The following is a 14,681-nucleotide window of genomic DNA, read 5'->3' on the forward strand; positions in this document are numbered from 1 at the left end:
GTGTGTGTGTGTGTATTATGGTGAGCTGGCGCAGCGACAGCGTCGTTGCACCGTCGCCAAAGACGGTGTGGGAAGCAAGCGCCCCGCAGCAGAGGGCAGGAAGTCTTTTGTGAAAGCTGTCACCGCCTGAGCAGGCATGCGCGCAGCGCAACAGCCCAAGACAACACAAGCAGTACACATCACGCAAAGCAAAAGGGCCCAAGTCAAGAGGGGGGAGTTGATGAAGCGAGTGTACGCAAGATACGTGTGTTTTCGCCTCACCTACGTCGCCTTCACTGGTGTTGGTGGTGGCCATCAAAGACGAGTGCCTCCCACTGAGGCGTGGCGGGTTTCCACCAACACAGCCGCCGAGGTCACATGCTCAGCTAAAGTGGCGCACGCCTACGCACGCTCACGCCATCTCTGCCCACGTAGGTGAATGAGTGAAGGACGAGAGCGAAAATGGGAGATGGAGAGGGGCGCGAGAAACTGCGTGGCTCGTGCCCACCACGAAGTTGGTATGATCTCTCGGTCTGTTTGCGCACGTTGCTCTGCATCGCGCAATCACTTTCTCGTTGCTGCTCTGAGGATTTCGGCCCCGTTACTGCTGCGGTAGCCGCAGGCGTGGAATCCACCTCACAGCAGACGCACGCACCGTGCCGCTCCCTCACGACGCTTCCTGCAGGCCCCAGGCTCCCTCGGCTGCTGTTGCTCTGTGCACCTCGGGGCCTCTACGTACTCGGTAGCGGGGCCTCGCACATCTCACACACCACCATATCAGGTGCATTAAGAAAGGTGCACACAGGACATGGCAAGCCCTGCTCCTCCATGGCGATTGCGGCGCCGACGGTAGGTCCCGCAGCAACGACACCGGCAGCAGCCGCGGTGACAGCGGGGGATGCTGCCATTATGGACCCGCCGTGGCTGCCCTGGAGTCGCGTCTCACGGAAAGCCACCGTGTGCTCGCGGACGACGGACGCAGCAGATGCGTCACCGCAAGCGCCGGCTTGCAGCAGCTCTGGTGGAATCGCCTCCCACTCCTCGTCGATCGCCGCCGTTGTAGCGCACGTCTGCGCGATGATGTCGACCGACTGCACCGAGAGCGTCTCGCCGTCGCGGATGCCCAGCTCCTGAAGCGTGGCTTCGTCGAGCTGCGCAACCTCCGCCGCAGTGGCGGAGGTTGGAGCGGTGCCGCGAGTGTGATGGCCCGACTCCTCCACAGCGTGTGGTGGCGTCGAGCACCGCTTCAAGGGCTTGTTCTTTCCTCGCCCAATCTGCAGCACCTCGGCGGGCACCAGGTATCCGTGCTTCTCGCGCAGGTGAGCACTTATATAGATCTTAAGCTGTCTGAGTGTAGTGTAATAGTGAATCCCCGCAGGGATCACGTCGGCGTCAGTGGCGGTGGTGTTGCTGCCACCTTCCACACTCTTCGCAGCGCTGCTGCCAGTGTGCTGCACCGCGGCCGAGGTCAGCACGCTCACCGCGTCGTAGTAGTTCTTGCGGCTTTTCTTCACATGTATGTTCAGCCTCAACGAGCCATTCACGAAGGACTCGCACTGGGCGTCAAATTTGGCGAGCATTGCCGCGCAGCACTGCGCACAGGTAGAGGGCCACAGTTGGCGCGCACCATTGTGAAAGCGCACCTGAATGACGGCGGCCGCCACGGGAACAGTCTGCGCACGAGACTTCGGCACCGGCGTCGCCGCGGGTGGCGACGGCGTCGACAGGGACGCGACCGTGCAGTCACCTGCCGCGGCTGCAGAGAGATCCGTCGGCGTCTTCGCTGCCTCTGCCGAGGCCCCATCCTCCGCCGCCTCCGCGTCCACGTCCGTCACCTCCGCACGAGGCTCAGCACCCCCCACTGCCGCCCCAGCAGTGGACGTGCCCGCGACGCCGCCAGCCCGCGACGCCACACGCTCCAGCATGCCCGGCTCACCGTACTGCGCCAACAACGCAACATACTCATCCATCGGCAATATCACCATGGGCGGTAGCCAGCACTGACTGCGGTACTCCGCCTCAGTGGGGCCCGTCGGCGGTGACGTCGGAGTCGGCGCACCGGCCCGCTCCACCCGCACACCGTTCCAGAGCAACTCGGCCCGCTTCGCCCGCGCCCCTTGCCAGAAGCCATCGGAAGGGTTCAGCCACGACACCTCCAGCAGGCTCTCAGAGTGCGCGCACTTGAACTTTTCGAAGGAGATTCGCGGCAGTACCAGTAAAGGCTCGCCGTCCGCATCATCGCCGCCTTTGCTGGTGTCAGACTTGTTGTCCTCGCTCTGCATCGCCGCGTACCACCGCGCCACCCACCACGTCGGCACACAGCCATACGTGACGGTGCAGTCTGGCACCGTCTGCGCCGTCATTTTCTCCAGCGCCTCCTCAGCGTAATACAAGCGTCCCTCAAGCGTCTGCGGCTCTGGCGGTGCCGCTGCTGCAGTTGCCGTTTCTGACGGCGCCGGAGCCACAGGCGAGGAAGGGACGTTCGTTGCGCTTGCACCCCGGCCACCACTACGGCCGCCCCCACTGCGCCGCATCGTCACGCGCGCATTCCAGGCGGCGTCGTGCTGCCGCTTCTTCATCAGTGCTGTGCGCAGTCGCTGCACCTCGCTTGACTGGTGGGCTACTCGCTGCTGGTGCGCCTCTGCCCACTTCTTCACGTACTCACGGTACTCGCGCTCGCCGTGTTGCTTGAAGAAGAGCCGATTCGGGTGCTGGGCAGCGAGCAGCTGCTCCTCGTTCTCCGCCCCGGTAGCGAGCAGCAGCTGCGCGACCCCAGAGGGACAGGTCATGGCTCCGGCAAGCCACAGCGACGGGTAGCGCTTGCGCTCCTCCATCCTCTTCATGCGCTGCTGGTGGCGCGAGGTCAGGTGCTGCACGCTTGACTGCATGCATTCCTGACACGTCGTGCTCGTTTCCGAGGCAGGGATGAGCGGAAGAAAGAAGTGTTCCACGTCATCCTCGTTCACGCTCCAGTGCGGGTTCGACGTGCGCAGGACACCAGAGCGATGCGCCATCGTGAGCACCTCCACAAAGCGGTGCACCCAGTAGCGTCGCAAGGAGTCTGGGATAGCCACGGCGCTCTGGCCAGGGCGCAGGGCACCGTGCGGGCATAGCAGCTGCGCCGACAGGTTCAAGTCGCCGCGGTCCACGTCAAGGGCGGCCAGGCTGAACGGGTGGTCAGCTTTCGCTAGAGACGTCGAGACAGTCTCGGGCACCGCAGGAGACGCCGAAGAAGAGGCGGAAGAGGCGGGGGCGGTCACCGCTGCTACCATGGACGACGTCGACGCCGGCGTCGCCGGCAACGGCGGCGGCGCCACACGTGCCTCACGCATAACCAGCACACCCGTGTAGCCTTCGGCCTGCCGCACGCGTCCCCAGCCAAGCTGGCTCGTGTAGAACGAAGCCCACGCCTCAACGACGGTCTTGCTGACGAGCACGCGCTGCTGCTGCCCATCCTCCCTCTTCTCCTCAGCCTCCTGCTGCTGCGTGCTCTGTGTAAGTGCAGTTGGCGTGACGGCTCCGGGCCCAGCACCGCTGTCGCCCTCGTCTCCTTCCTCGCCTGCAGCGTGCCTCTTCCGCCGCTCCGCCTCTTCCCAGGCGCGGGTGAGGATGATCTCCGCCTCCTCGTCCTCCGTCGTGCGCGACGCGAGCGCCTGCACGCCGGCGGCCATGGCCGCGACACAGAGCGGGCACAGGTTGGCTTCCATGAGGGTGCAACACGACTGAGTGCCGCAGGCGGCGCCGCCGCCAGCCATCGACTCACGCAAGCGGGCCGTCATCGGCGCCTCCGGTGTGGAGGGCGATGCAGGTCTGTCGCCGTTCGCCGCCACTGTCAAGGGCGAGCCGCAGACAGCGAGAAAACGGCTCAGCTTTTCGTACGCGGATGCCGATACCACCTTGTAAGATGCCCACGGCAGCACACAGCCGTGCGCACAGGTTACCGAGGGCAGCGCTTGCATCAGCGAATACTGGCGCACCTGCTGACGAACCTCTTCAGCAGTCTGCATGTGGCCGTGGCGGAGGGGGCCGACCGTGGCAGTCACCACGGTCCCCTCAACCGCGGCGCTAGCGCCACTGCCCGAGGCGCCCTCCTCGGGCCCGACAACAATGGGCTTCCCGTCAACACCAGCAGCACCGCTCGCAAGCGCAGAGTTGGCACTGTCGCCCGCAGGGCCTGAGACGGCGTCCAAGTCCCTCTTGCTGCGCTTCAGCTTCGACTCGGCACCGCTGCCGAGCGCCGCCGCGTCCACGTAGGCAGGCAAGAAGAAGCGGCCGAAATGCTGCAGCCAGCGGGTGGGGAGCACGTAAAGCGACGGTGTGGCCGTCGTCGTGGTCGATATCCATGCCGGGGCACTCGAGGCGTTCGTGGCACTCTCAAACACAGCCTTCGCGGCGGTGGCCCACAAGTCGAAGAGCGCCGCTGCCTGCGCGCGCTGCTCCATCCAGTCGTGGCGCTTGGTGAGGCAGTCATCATTCACGCGATCAACGTACTGGCGCAAGTACACAGGGTACTCCGCAGGGGTGGGGGTGGCGCTGGTGGACGGAACGGCGGCGACGGGCTGCAGCTGCGGTGGCTTGCCCGTGCTGGGCGGCGCCGACACCGACGTAGAGCGTGGAGATGAACACGATGTGGCGATGCGGTGGTACACGAGCAGGTAAGCGTCTGGCGACGCGCCGCGCTGCCCTTGGTAGCGGTTCAGCTTCGACACCTCTGCGTCGTTAAAGTTCAGCCACGAGCTGCCTCTGCTACCACCGCTGCTGCCCGGCTCCGCCGAGGCGCCGGAGACCTTGCCGTGGTAGGTGTAGTGGCCTGATACGGCAGTGTCGCCGAGGTGGTTCACAACACCGCGCAGCTCGTATAAGTGGTGGTCCTCGCTCTCCTCTGGCGCCACGCTCTCACCACCGGCGGCTCTAGACGTGATGTTCCGCTTCTGCTCGTGCCACTGGCGCATGTACGTCGCCATGTCCAGCTGAAGAGGAAAGGAGGTGGTGGTGGTCACCTTGTGTCGCTGCAGGGACTGCAGGTCAAACTCGAAGCGGTTCCAGTGGATCACGAGCACGTCAGGCAGCGTCCGCATATACTGTAGCGACGTAGCCACCGCCGTGTGGCCGCACTGCTCGCACATGAAGCCGTCCACCGCCTCCGGCTTCGAGAACTCCGACAGGGAGTCCTCCAGGGTGGGGCAAACAGGCAGCGAGAGATACAGGAACGGCTCCGCTCGCTTGGAGGACCGGCCGCAAGATCCACACTGCCGGTCGTACAGCAGCGTTCCGGAGAAGGTGCTGGTGACGGCAGCCTTCACCGTTGGGCCGCAATGGCACCGCAGCCAGTCCAGCAGCAAGGTGAAAAACTCCTGCGCGTCCTGCTGCACCTTCACGTCAAGGGAAAGGTACGTGGCGAACGACTTCGGGTCCGCGCCGGCCCCTTCGCGGCTGAAGGCCATTAATGCAAAGAGCTCCTTGAGCCCCGACTCGGCCAGCTGGTTAACACCGGTGCCTCCCTGCGCCTCTCTGATCTCCACGCAGTAATGGTCGTGCGCTGCGGCGTCGTCGTTAAGGATTGCGTGGCGCACCCGGGCAATGCTGAAGATGAGCTGTAACACGGCGCTGAAGTAGCACGTGTTCATCAAGTTGCGCACTCCACGCCACAGGCAAGGGAAAGCCGGGTCACTCATGACGGTGATCTCGGTGGCGTCGCCGGCAGCAGTCGCGCTTCCTGCTGTCTCTGCTAAGTCTTCGCGAGTGCTCTTCGTGGCTCGCGCTCCGCCCCGTTCGCGCCCCGTCGAGGCGGAGGATGACGACGCGGCGTCGGCATTCGCCGCCGTTACGCCGCTGCCCTTCACCGCGGGAAGCGGCACCACGTACGGGCCGTTCCCCATTAACGCCTTCAAGCAGTCCTCGCGCGTGGCAGCGTCGCTGCCGAGCAGCTGGAGCCCAGCCATGCACCGCGGCGACGCCGTGCAGTTCAGCAGACGCTCATTCTTGGTTGTGTGCTTCGTCATGCATGGCGTGTTCAAGCGGTACGCCTTGCGTATCAGTGCAGGTGACAGGACCGCGCGCAGTGCCTGCATCTCTTCGGAGAGCGCGCTGCGCTCCATGGGTTTCAGAGACGGCTGATTAGCCACTGCCTCCCCGATGGAGTTCGGAGAGGCAGCATGGGAGTATCCATCCATACTCTGCACGGCATCCACATCGATCAGCGTACGACCACCCTCCACTGTTGCTCCCGATGCCTTGACAGCCGACGCGATGGGAGTGGCACCGGCGGCCGTAGAGCGTGGCGGTGGAGCCAGAATCCCCAGCAGCTCCTGCCGGGGGGTGTAGTGAGCACGCGCACATCCCTCGAGCACCTCCGACGCCCAGAGATCCCCCACACCTAGCTGAGCAGCGGGCGCCGTCCCGGTCACGCAAGCGCTCATGAGTGCGATGCGCTGTGGGGCAATCACGGAGACAATCAGAGGTGCAGGTACGGAGGAAGACGGGGACGAGAGAGGCGGCAAGAAGGCAAGACGACAAGCGCGAGGGCGATGGAGAAGGAAGAAAGGGGGTGGGGCCGTCAGGGAAGAGCGCTACAGCAACCAGAGCAGCGGCCACCAATCACGAAAGGAAAGGGACGAGAAAGCAGCAGCGACACCTACGCGCTCCAACGCGTGAGACCAACGAGAGAGGGGGGGGAGACGACAGAGAGAGTAAAGCGAACGGTTCATCGAATTCGTGTGCCACATCTCACAGGGCCGATGGCGGTTGTGGGAGGTGTAGAGAGCGAGGGGAGGAGAGCCACTGGGTCGCCGCCACCAATGACACCTTCAGTTCTTCTTTCTTCGCGGTGGCTAAAGTTGGGATCCGAATAAGCAAGCGTCTACGGCCGTGCATGCGTGTGCTCGTCGAGTGCAGAATTGTGTGCTGGGGGATGCTTGGATTAAGCTACTCGTAGGCTCTTATCAGCCCCCCCCCCCTCGCGCGCTGTCGATGAACACAAGGGAGGGAAGATGGGGGAGGGGGGGGGGTGCCGCAACTACGTTTTCCGTCTCTGTCGGCAAGAGGCTGTAAGGAAGGGAGAGGATGACGTGTCGCGCTACGGACGACGCACAGACGGCGATAAGCAACAACCAGAAAACAATCTTTCCAAGGTAATGTCTTCCACTGCTTGTGTCTGTGTGCCGACCACCTTCTCTCCCCTTCGGTCTGATGCAGCCAGGCAGGGAGGGGGCAGGAGGAGAGTCGTGTTGCGGGCGAGATGGCGACTGAAACCGCACAAACAGAATGTGCGAGAGAAAGAGGGACGGCGGTGGAGTCAGGAGGGCGACGACATCAAGCGCACGAGTGACACAATGCAGGGCGGAGAGACAGAGAACATTGCAGAAGAAGCGTAGGTACAGAGCGCCGCCTCCACAGCAGGCATGCTCGTGCACGTGCACGCAACAAGCTCTCCTGCGCCTCCACCCCCAACAGGTACGTAGGACTCCAGCGCACGATACCTCTTCTGTTGTGTTTTCAGCGTGCCGCGCATCAAGTCCTCCTGTGTCTGTGGACGTTCATGTAGAAAGAGGAACTCACGGCCGTGCGAAAGTGTGGCACCCGTTTCGTCTTCCCCTGTCGCATCGACTGCGACTCCCTCCGCGTACGGAACGGACTTGGACAGAGAGCGCGAGGGTCAGCCGGTCAGGACAAGGAGACTCCTTTTCGAAGCGACGCCACATGCTGATGCGTACGCTGTGTCGCCAGCGGGGGTCGTGGGCGTCCCCCAGCGCTGCGCGGAGCAGGCCGGGCTGCCGTTTTTCCTTTTAGAAGAGAGCAACCACCACGCTCCACACTCCACAACGACGCAAGAGCATCACCAACCGCGGCGCGGCGACTCGCTCACGCCAGTAGGGTGAGTAGTGGGTACTGGTCCGACACGGAGCAGCGCACGCGAGAGCTCACCCGAGCCTGTCGCGGTGACGAGAACGACCCCTCCCCAACTCGTGTTGCCTGGGACGCAGCGACAGCTGCTGCTGCACCCTCTCCCGGCTCGCCCTCGGCAGTCGCAGACGGCGTCAGCATGGCGGACTTCTGCGTGTTGTACTGAGCTGTGATGTACCGTGTATGCCATGCCTGCTCGGCCGCCGACAGCTCCACCTCCACTGTGGGTCGCAGTACCACTACTCGACAGTGGCGATACTGCCGGAGGAAAGGGTGAGCGGAGAGGTGTCCGCTTCGCGAGGCCGGGCCACGGCGCACCCAGCGGCGCAGCAGACAGCGCTGGAACCGCCCCGCGACCTCCGGCATGCCCACAGTGATGTCGCCCGACGTGCAAACGTCATCATGACCGTCCTCTGCCGCGCGACGGCACTCCGCCGCTGAAGAAGCCGCCACGCTGCCATCACGGTGTTCAGCGCCCTCAAAAAATCCGCCTCCGCATGCAGAAGAAGAGCGCAGTTGCCACGAACCCGTCGCACTGTCCCTAGAGGCGGTGAGCGGGATCGGTGTGCCGATCGGAGCGTCCGCGGCTACTGCAACAATGGTGGTGCTTGTCGTCTCCGTGGTTTTGCCGCTCGTCGTCCCTGCGGCAGCCGCACTCCTCAGAGCGCCATCGGTTGTTGGGGGCTGAGGTGGAGGCGGCGGCAGCGGCCTTCTGACCGTCGCCGCGGCCTCATCCATGCGCATGAGCCTCTGAATCGCCTCCGATGATGCTACGTTGCGAGAGGGCTGAAAGTAGAAGTAGTTCGTCGCGTGATCAACGCGGTGCCGCGCGCACGTGTTTGTTGTCCGCTCCTGTCCCGCCGGCGACCCTGCCCGCACCCACGTGTCCTCGAAGCCAGGGACGTGCTCGCGTGCGCCGGTAAAGAGGTTGCCGACCAGCACGTCGGGCCGCACATGGTGATACACCCAGTCAAGCGCCATGGCACGGTGTGCATCCAGCTGACCTGGGGCCCGTCCGTGTCGCTTGGCGGCAGACAGAGACGATGACCGTTGCGTCTGCAGCGTAAAAGGACTACCCTCGGCGCTGACCGCAGCGTCGGCTAGCAGACCCTCTGTGTTCGTGCCGAGACTCTTGCCGCGGTAAGAGAGGTCCAGAGTAGTGAGAACGCAGCGGTGGCACGGCGAGTCAGCCTCGCTGCCGACTGGGTCTGCGCCGCCCTGCCTCGCTGCCGAGCTCGTTTGGTTGCTCGTCTCAGATGAGGCGATGTCCGAGGTGGAGGCATCGCCCTTCGAAGTGTGCGGGGGCAGCGTGGCAGAGGTGCGGCTGCGCAGCTCCACCGTGAGGCCGGCACCCATGCCAGGAAGCAGCTGAGCGTCCCAGACAGAGCCCTCCTTGATGAACAGCTGCACTTCGCCGCAGCGGCCGTTGCGAGCACGGCCGACAAGACGGTAGCGGCACGAGGGCGAAGAGGCGGGTGGGAGCGTCAGGGAGCTTGCGGCATGTGCAGGGGCGTCCGTGGTTGGTGGCTGCTGCTCATGGCAGTCTGCATTCAGTGGTGCCTCGGTGGTTACAGGTGCTACTGGTGCAGCTGACGCTGATGAAGTCGGCGAAGCGCTGCTTGGTCGCTGATGTTGCAAATCGCGTGCGAGATCGGCGCAGTATATGCGAAAACGCCTTTCCGGTGCCGGCCTTGGTGGCTTCGCTACGATGCCCTCGTCAGGACCGTTGATGAGCGCCTCCGCGAGTTCTGGGGTGGAGTCTTGAAGAGCGACCACGTCGGACGCAGCGGCCCGGATCGTCTCGCACACGAGTGGAATGCGCTCCTCCATAGACAGGCGGCGCCTGCAACGGTGATGGGTATGGCCTGAGCCGTCCACCGCCCACGACAGGAGAGACAGTGGAGGCGGAGGTGGGACGCGTGGTGGCCGTGCCGTGGCCGGTGGTTGCGACGGCGACGACTTCGGCATGGACGTCGTCTCGTATGGCGGTGGTGGTGACGTCGCAGTAGATGAGGTCGCTGTTGATGCATAGCAACACGCAAGCACCACCGCGCTGAGGCCACCGCAAGGGCGCGCAGCACAGGTGCGCCTGAACAACGCAGCGAGGCCATGCGTCTCGCAAACGTCATGGCTGCGGGCGCGGTGCGTGGCTCGAGCACGATGGAGTCGCTGTCTGAGCATGCCACTGTCGTTGTTCCGGTGTGCGTATGTGTAGGCGTCCGTGTCTGTGTGTGTGCGCGCGCAACGACTGGGCATCAAAGGTGAAAAAGGAAAGGCAGGCTGCGACAGCGAGCGGAGACACGGATGCAACTCCCTTCACCGTGCAGCCAAGCACAGGGAGACACGGGCACGCGCGAAGAGGTGGCGGGTGGGCGCCAGAGAGGTGAAGCGGCACCGGCGGAGGCACTTGTCGACACAACGGAAGAAAGGAAAACGAATGAAGGGAAGGGCGAGGAGGTAACGGAGAGAGATGTTGTGTAAGGAGTGCTACCCATCTTGTGCGTCAGTGGTGTGTTAGCGTCCGCTCAGGTGCCCACACTGTCGCACTCCACCCACCCACCCACCCACACACACACACACACACCTCGGAAGAGACAGACGGCAATGCGCTGCTTCCCCACCTCCCCCTTCCCCTTGCTCTTGCTCACAGGAAGGGCGCCGCCGTGTATGCCACGCGCCTCTCGCAGGAGAGGCACGTTCGTCGACCTACAGAACGCGAGGAAGCGGGGAGAGAGGGTGGGACATGCGCGGCACAGCAGCGGCCTCTGCAGGTTTTCTGCAGGGCATTCCCCCCTACACGCAACAGCCGTGAGAGGCACCCTACGGCGTCAACAAGAGAAGCAGGCATTGAGAAAGAGAGAGAGACACGCGCACAAAACGTGCCTCGTTGGGGAGCAGGCGCGCACACGTCACCTCTCGAAAGGTAGAGCGGGTGTTCTTCTAGGTGCTTGCGGTGCTGCGTTGCTGCCGCTGAAGGAGCTCCTCCTCCATTCGACGTCGCGCACGGGTCGCACAGGCGGCCACGCGATCGGCAGTGAACCAGTTAACCACACACGTCGCATCTGCAGCATCGTTCGATGACGACGCTGCCCTGCGCCGCCGCACCTGCAGCTGCTGCTGCTCGCTCGTGCAGCCCCCCAGCAGCTCTTCCAAAAAGAGTGCTGTGCCCTCCTCCTCGCCTCCCACGTGAAACATGTTCTGCGCGCTGTCACTGAGGCAGCGCGGCTGCTGGTGCTGCTGCTGCTGCCGCACCACCCCGCCCCCAGTGCTGTCTGCCGAAGTCGAGCCGGCAACAGCAGCGCGCTCGATGTCGGCCAGACGCGCCGCAGCGCCGTCTTTGGGTGAGAGGGAGATAAACTGCATAGGGGGAAAGGCTGTCAGAGGGGCGTCGACCGATTCCGGCATATCGCCGAAGGCAAGCGCTTGAGAGAGCTCAAACATCAGCTGATGCTGCTCATGCTGTGCCAGCAACCATCGCACGCACGTGGCCTTGTCTACGCCATAGCGATGTAGGCACACGCTGTTTGGCTGGCTCTTCAGCTCTAGCCCAGCAGCCTCGAGGCGTTGGCGGGCCCCCGCGCCTGCCGCGGCGCACCGGGGGCAGCAGTGCCAGCTCCGAGAAGTTGCTGAGGGATTATCCGATGATGAAGAGCCCACCGCGGGAAAGACTTGGTCAAAGAACTGCATGGGAATGCCCATCACAACCACCTGCGCGACGGCGGCGCCGTCAGCCACTGTGCCGTCTGCTCTTGGTACAGGCTGCGCGTCCACCAGCGCGTCGCCGGTTTCCTGGAGAAAGAAGCCGTGCTGAGCGAGGGCAGCGGGACTGAGCACGTTCGACGCCGCAAAGCAGACATGAGGCGTGCCCGCGTCAGAGCCGGATGTGTCATCGCCGCCATGAGGAGCCGTCACGTGCACCTCGGCCAAGAGTTGCTGTAGAAGGTCCGCAAAGACGCTGTGATACTTCGTGCTCAGGCAGGCAGCGAAGAAGTCCTTAGCGCGAGCCGCATCGTGGCCGCAGACGTGCGAGGCGTGCTCAAAGAAGCGGACGAGAGCTTGGCGGCCCTCATCTCTGGCAAGCATGCACGCCGCAGCGTCCATCGTCGCTAGCCTACTGACTGCGCTGTTCGCCGCGGCCTGCGAGCCTGCAGCATCTGGAGCGGCGCCTTGCTCGCGGTACTCTCTCCACTCCTCCAGTGCCACTCCGGCGGGCGGCACCATGGCCGCGGCCACAGCAGTCTCGCCGTTGCACAGCCCAGCGCCCTCATCAAAGGGCGAAGGGTGGGGCGCGGAGGGCACGCGCCAGTGGGGGTGCAGCCGGTCCATGTCAGACCACACAGCCTCCCATGGACGGCTTCGAAATAGCGCCGCTCCTGTGAAGCCGCATAGGTACAGGGTACCAGGAGCATCCGAAGAGTCGATGGGCGGAGAGGGGCCGGGTGGAGCGCCATTACCATCAGCCGCAGTCGCACCGGCAGCGGCGGCGGCGGCCCCCAACCGAAATAGCGCTGGCGCTAGATCCGGGTACAGCTGCGACCACATGCGTTTGCCAGCCGTGGACACGACGCAGAGGGTTCCACCACACTCTAGAAAGAGCCGAAGCCACGGCAGGCAGCTCTTGTAGCGAGCACCGTAGCCCAGTCCGGTCTGCATACAGTACGACAGGGTCAGGTACTTGCCATGTGCTCGGGTCGGCGTGGGGGTGAGGGTGCCGTCCATGTCGGCCACGATCCAGTGGCCACGGAACATGATAGTCCTCTCGGCAGCGATGGTGAAGTGGCTAGGGAGCTGCTGACGCCGTCACTCGTGTGTGTGTGTGTGTGTGTGTGTGTGTGTGTGCGTGCGTGCGTGCGTTTGCCCTCTCTATCCACCCCTTTACCCGCTGCCCTACCTCCCTTCGCGCCACCGCTGCCAGGGAACAGGTGCGAGGGCCCCGTGACGCCGGAAATTTGACCAGGCAATCAAAGCCCCGTAAGACGAAGGAAAAAGTAAAGAAAGCGTGAAGAAGAGCGCTGGGCTCAACGATGGCGATGAGTCCTGCCAGGGTCGCGTACCCGTGTAGAAAGGTGGGGGGTGTAAGAGATGCTGTCCGTAGTGCGTGTCTCTCTCCGTGTCTACGTGCATGAAGTCACCGTACTGCAGCGGCAGGGCAGCTTACTGGTGTTGCGTCACCAACTCCTCCCCTCCCTCTTTGGTGCCCTTCCTCTGTGCACGTGTCGATGTAGATCTCTAGCAAGCGGTGCGCTGATGGCCAACGACGCAAACAAGGGCGAGGGCCCCGCAGGAAGACAAGCGACGTGATCAAGAGAGTGAGCCACACGATGCGGGTGGGTGGCAATGGCGAAAAAAGAGAGCCGATTGATTGCAAGAGATGGGGAAGAGGAGACACGCGACACCCACAGCTGAAGGCGTACTTGGTAGTCGCAGCAGCGGTGATGCTCTGCACATGTTGCGCGCGCATCGCTGCACCGCTGTGGCCCACATGAGATACAGAAAGGAGCGAAGGGCAGAGGGATAGTCGCACGGACGTGGGCGTATCGCCCTTTTTCTGCGTGTGTCTCTCTCGATGTGCGCACCGTTGTTGTCTTCTGTTGCCCTGTGCGCTCAGTGCGCGCTCGCCCCAGCGCCCAGACATCTCCACCTCTTTAAGGAGGGAGGAGGAGGGGAAGTGGACATTTTTCATGCGTGTTCCTCCGTTGCTGCACTCGGCACCCTCACCTTGTCCCCCTCGCGCCACCATCATCAGTACCCCCTCCCTCCCTCCCTCCCTCCTCTCCTCCGAGCTTGCATGCCGGTTTTCATGCTCTCGCGCCTACCATTTCCCTTCCTCGTGTGGCAGTGGTGATGTATCTGCCGGCCGGCCCATCGACCGAGCACGCGGGAGAGCGAGGAGAAAAGAAAGATGAGTACTTTCAGCGTGCGGGCGGGCGGGCGGGCGCCTGAAGATGTATATATAGCGTGTGATCACCAGATGAAAAAAGGGCTCACTGCCCTCCTCCCCCCTCCGTCCGCCGCACATGCGCAGATGGCGAAGGGACAGTGAAGCCAACGAGAACCAACTATGCATAATAGAGAATGTATGGGATGGGAGGAGGGGTTGAGGCGAGTGGTGTGTGTACCCGCGCACACACGCACACGCAGACGTGGCGGCGCTCAGCGGTATGCCCCCTCCCCCGCCTCAAGCCCTTTTCTTTTGCGCCAGCATGCCTGTCGTGCCCAGCAACGCTGCCCCCACCCGCCCCCACTGTTCATATACTGAGCAACAGAAAAAAAGTCGAAAGAAAGCATCGGTGTGCCTTGGAGCAAGACGAGTAAGAAGCTGGAAGGAGGGCAGCAGACAACATCTACGTCCTGAGATGGTCATAGGGAGAGCAGGATCAGCGAGGCGCAGGCGGTGGTAGAGACGGCAAGGACACGGCAACGCACCTACGTCACACCGGATCCTTTCGATCGCTCGCACACGCACACGGCGAGGAATACGACGCTGTAGCGGCCACGACTATGCCCACGAAAACAACGGATACAATGTTTCCCTTTCTGCAGCGTGAGGCCATGCCCCACCCACCCCCTCTGCCGCACAGCACGCGCTCAGCGCCACACTGCCCCCGGCCCCTCCTGCCACGGGCCCCATCGCGGGATGCGAAGCAGCCTTGGGCACACGCGGCACAGCAGCGCGCCGACTCGGTCATCAGGGAGCACGGCCCTCGCGACTCAAGCTCTACCCACCAACAGCCGTCTCGCAGGCTGCTCCGACGCCACGCAGGCCAGGACCTGACCGCCGACATCTGTAGCGATACGTC

The 14,681-nt window shown here is 63.7% G+C and overlaps 3 protein-coding genes across 3 annotated transcripts; all 3 read right to left on the reverse strand.

The window, feature by feature from the left end:
• Nucleotides 1-710: 710 nt before the first annotated feature.
• Nucleotides 711-6,398, reverse strand: LDBPK_160730 (ubiquitin hydrolase, putative; the record flags this gene model as incomplete). Its single annotated transcript, XM_003859712.1, has 1 exon — nucleotides 711-6,398. The coding sequence occupies one exon, from the start codon at nucleotides 6,396-6,398 to the stop codon at nucleotides 711-713; it is 5,688 nt and encodes a 1,895-aa protein (XP_003859760.1).
• Nucleotides 6,399-7,839: 1,441 nt separating this feature from the next.
• LDBPK_160740 (hypothetical protein, conserved) lies at nucleotides 7,840-10,062 on the reverse strand (the record flags this gene model as incomplete). Its single annotated transcript, XM_003859713.1, has 1 exon — nucleotides 7,840-10,062. The coding sequence occupies one exon, from the start codon at nucleotides 10,060-10,062 to the stop codon at nucleotides 7,840-7,842; it is 2,223 nt and encodes a 740-aa protein (XP_003859761.1).
• Nucleotides 10,063-10,821: 759 nt separating this feature from the next.
• LDBPK_160750 (hypothetical protein, unknown function) lies at nucleotides 10,822-12,630 on the reverse strand (the record flags this gene model as incomplete). Its single annotated transcript, XM_003859714.1, has 1 exon — nucleotides 10,822-12,630. The coding sequence occupies one exon, from the start codon at nucleotides 12,628-12,630 to the stop codon at nucleotides 10,822-10,824; it is 1,809 nt and encodes a 602-aa protein (XP_003859762.1).
• Nucleotides 12,631-14,681: the final 2,051 nt, after the last annotated feature.

The sequence above is a fragment of the Leishmania donovani genome, chromosome 16 (genome assembly GCF_000227135.1).
Source record: "Leishmania donovani BPK282A1 complete genome, chromosome 16".
In the NCBI taxonomy this organism is placed as follows: domain Eukaryota; phylum Euglenozoa; class Kinetoplastea; order Trypanosomatida; family Trypanosomatidae; genus Leishmania; species Leishmania donovani.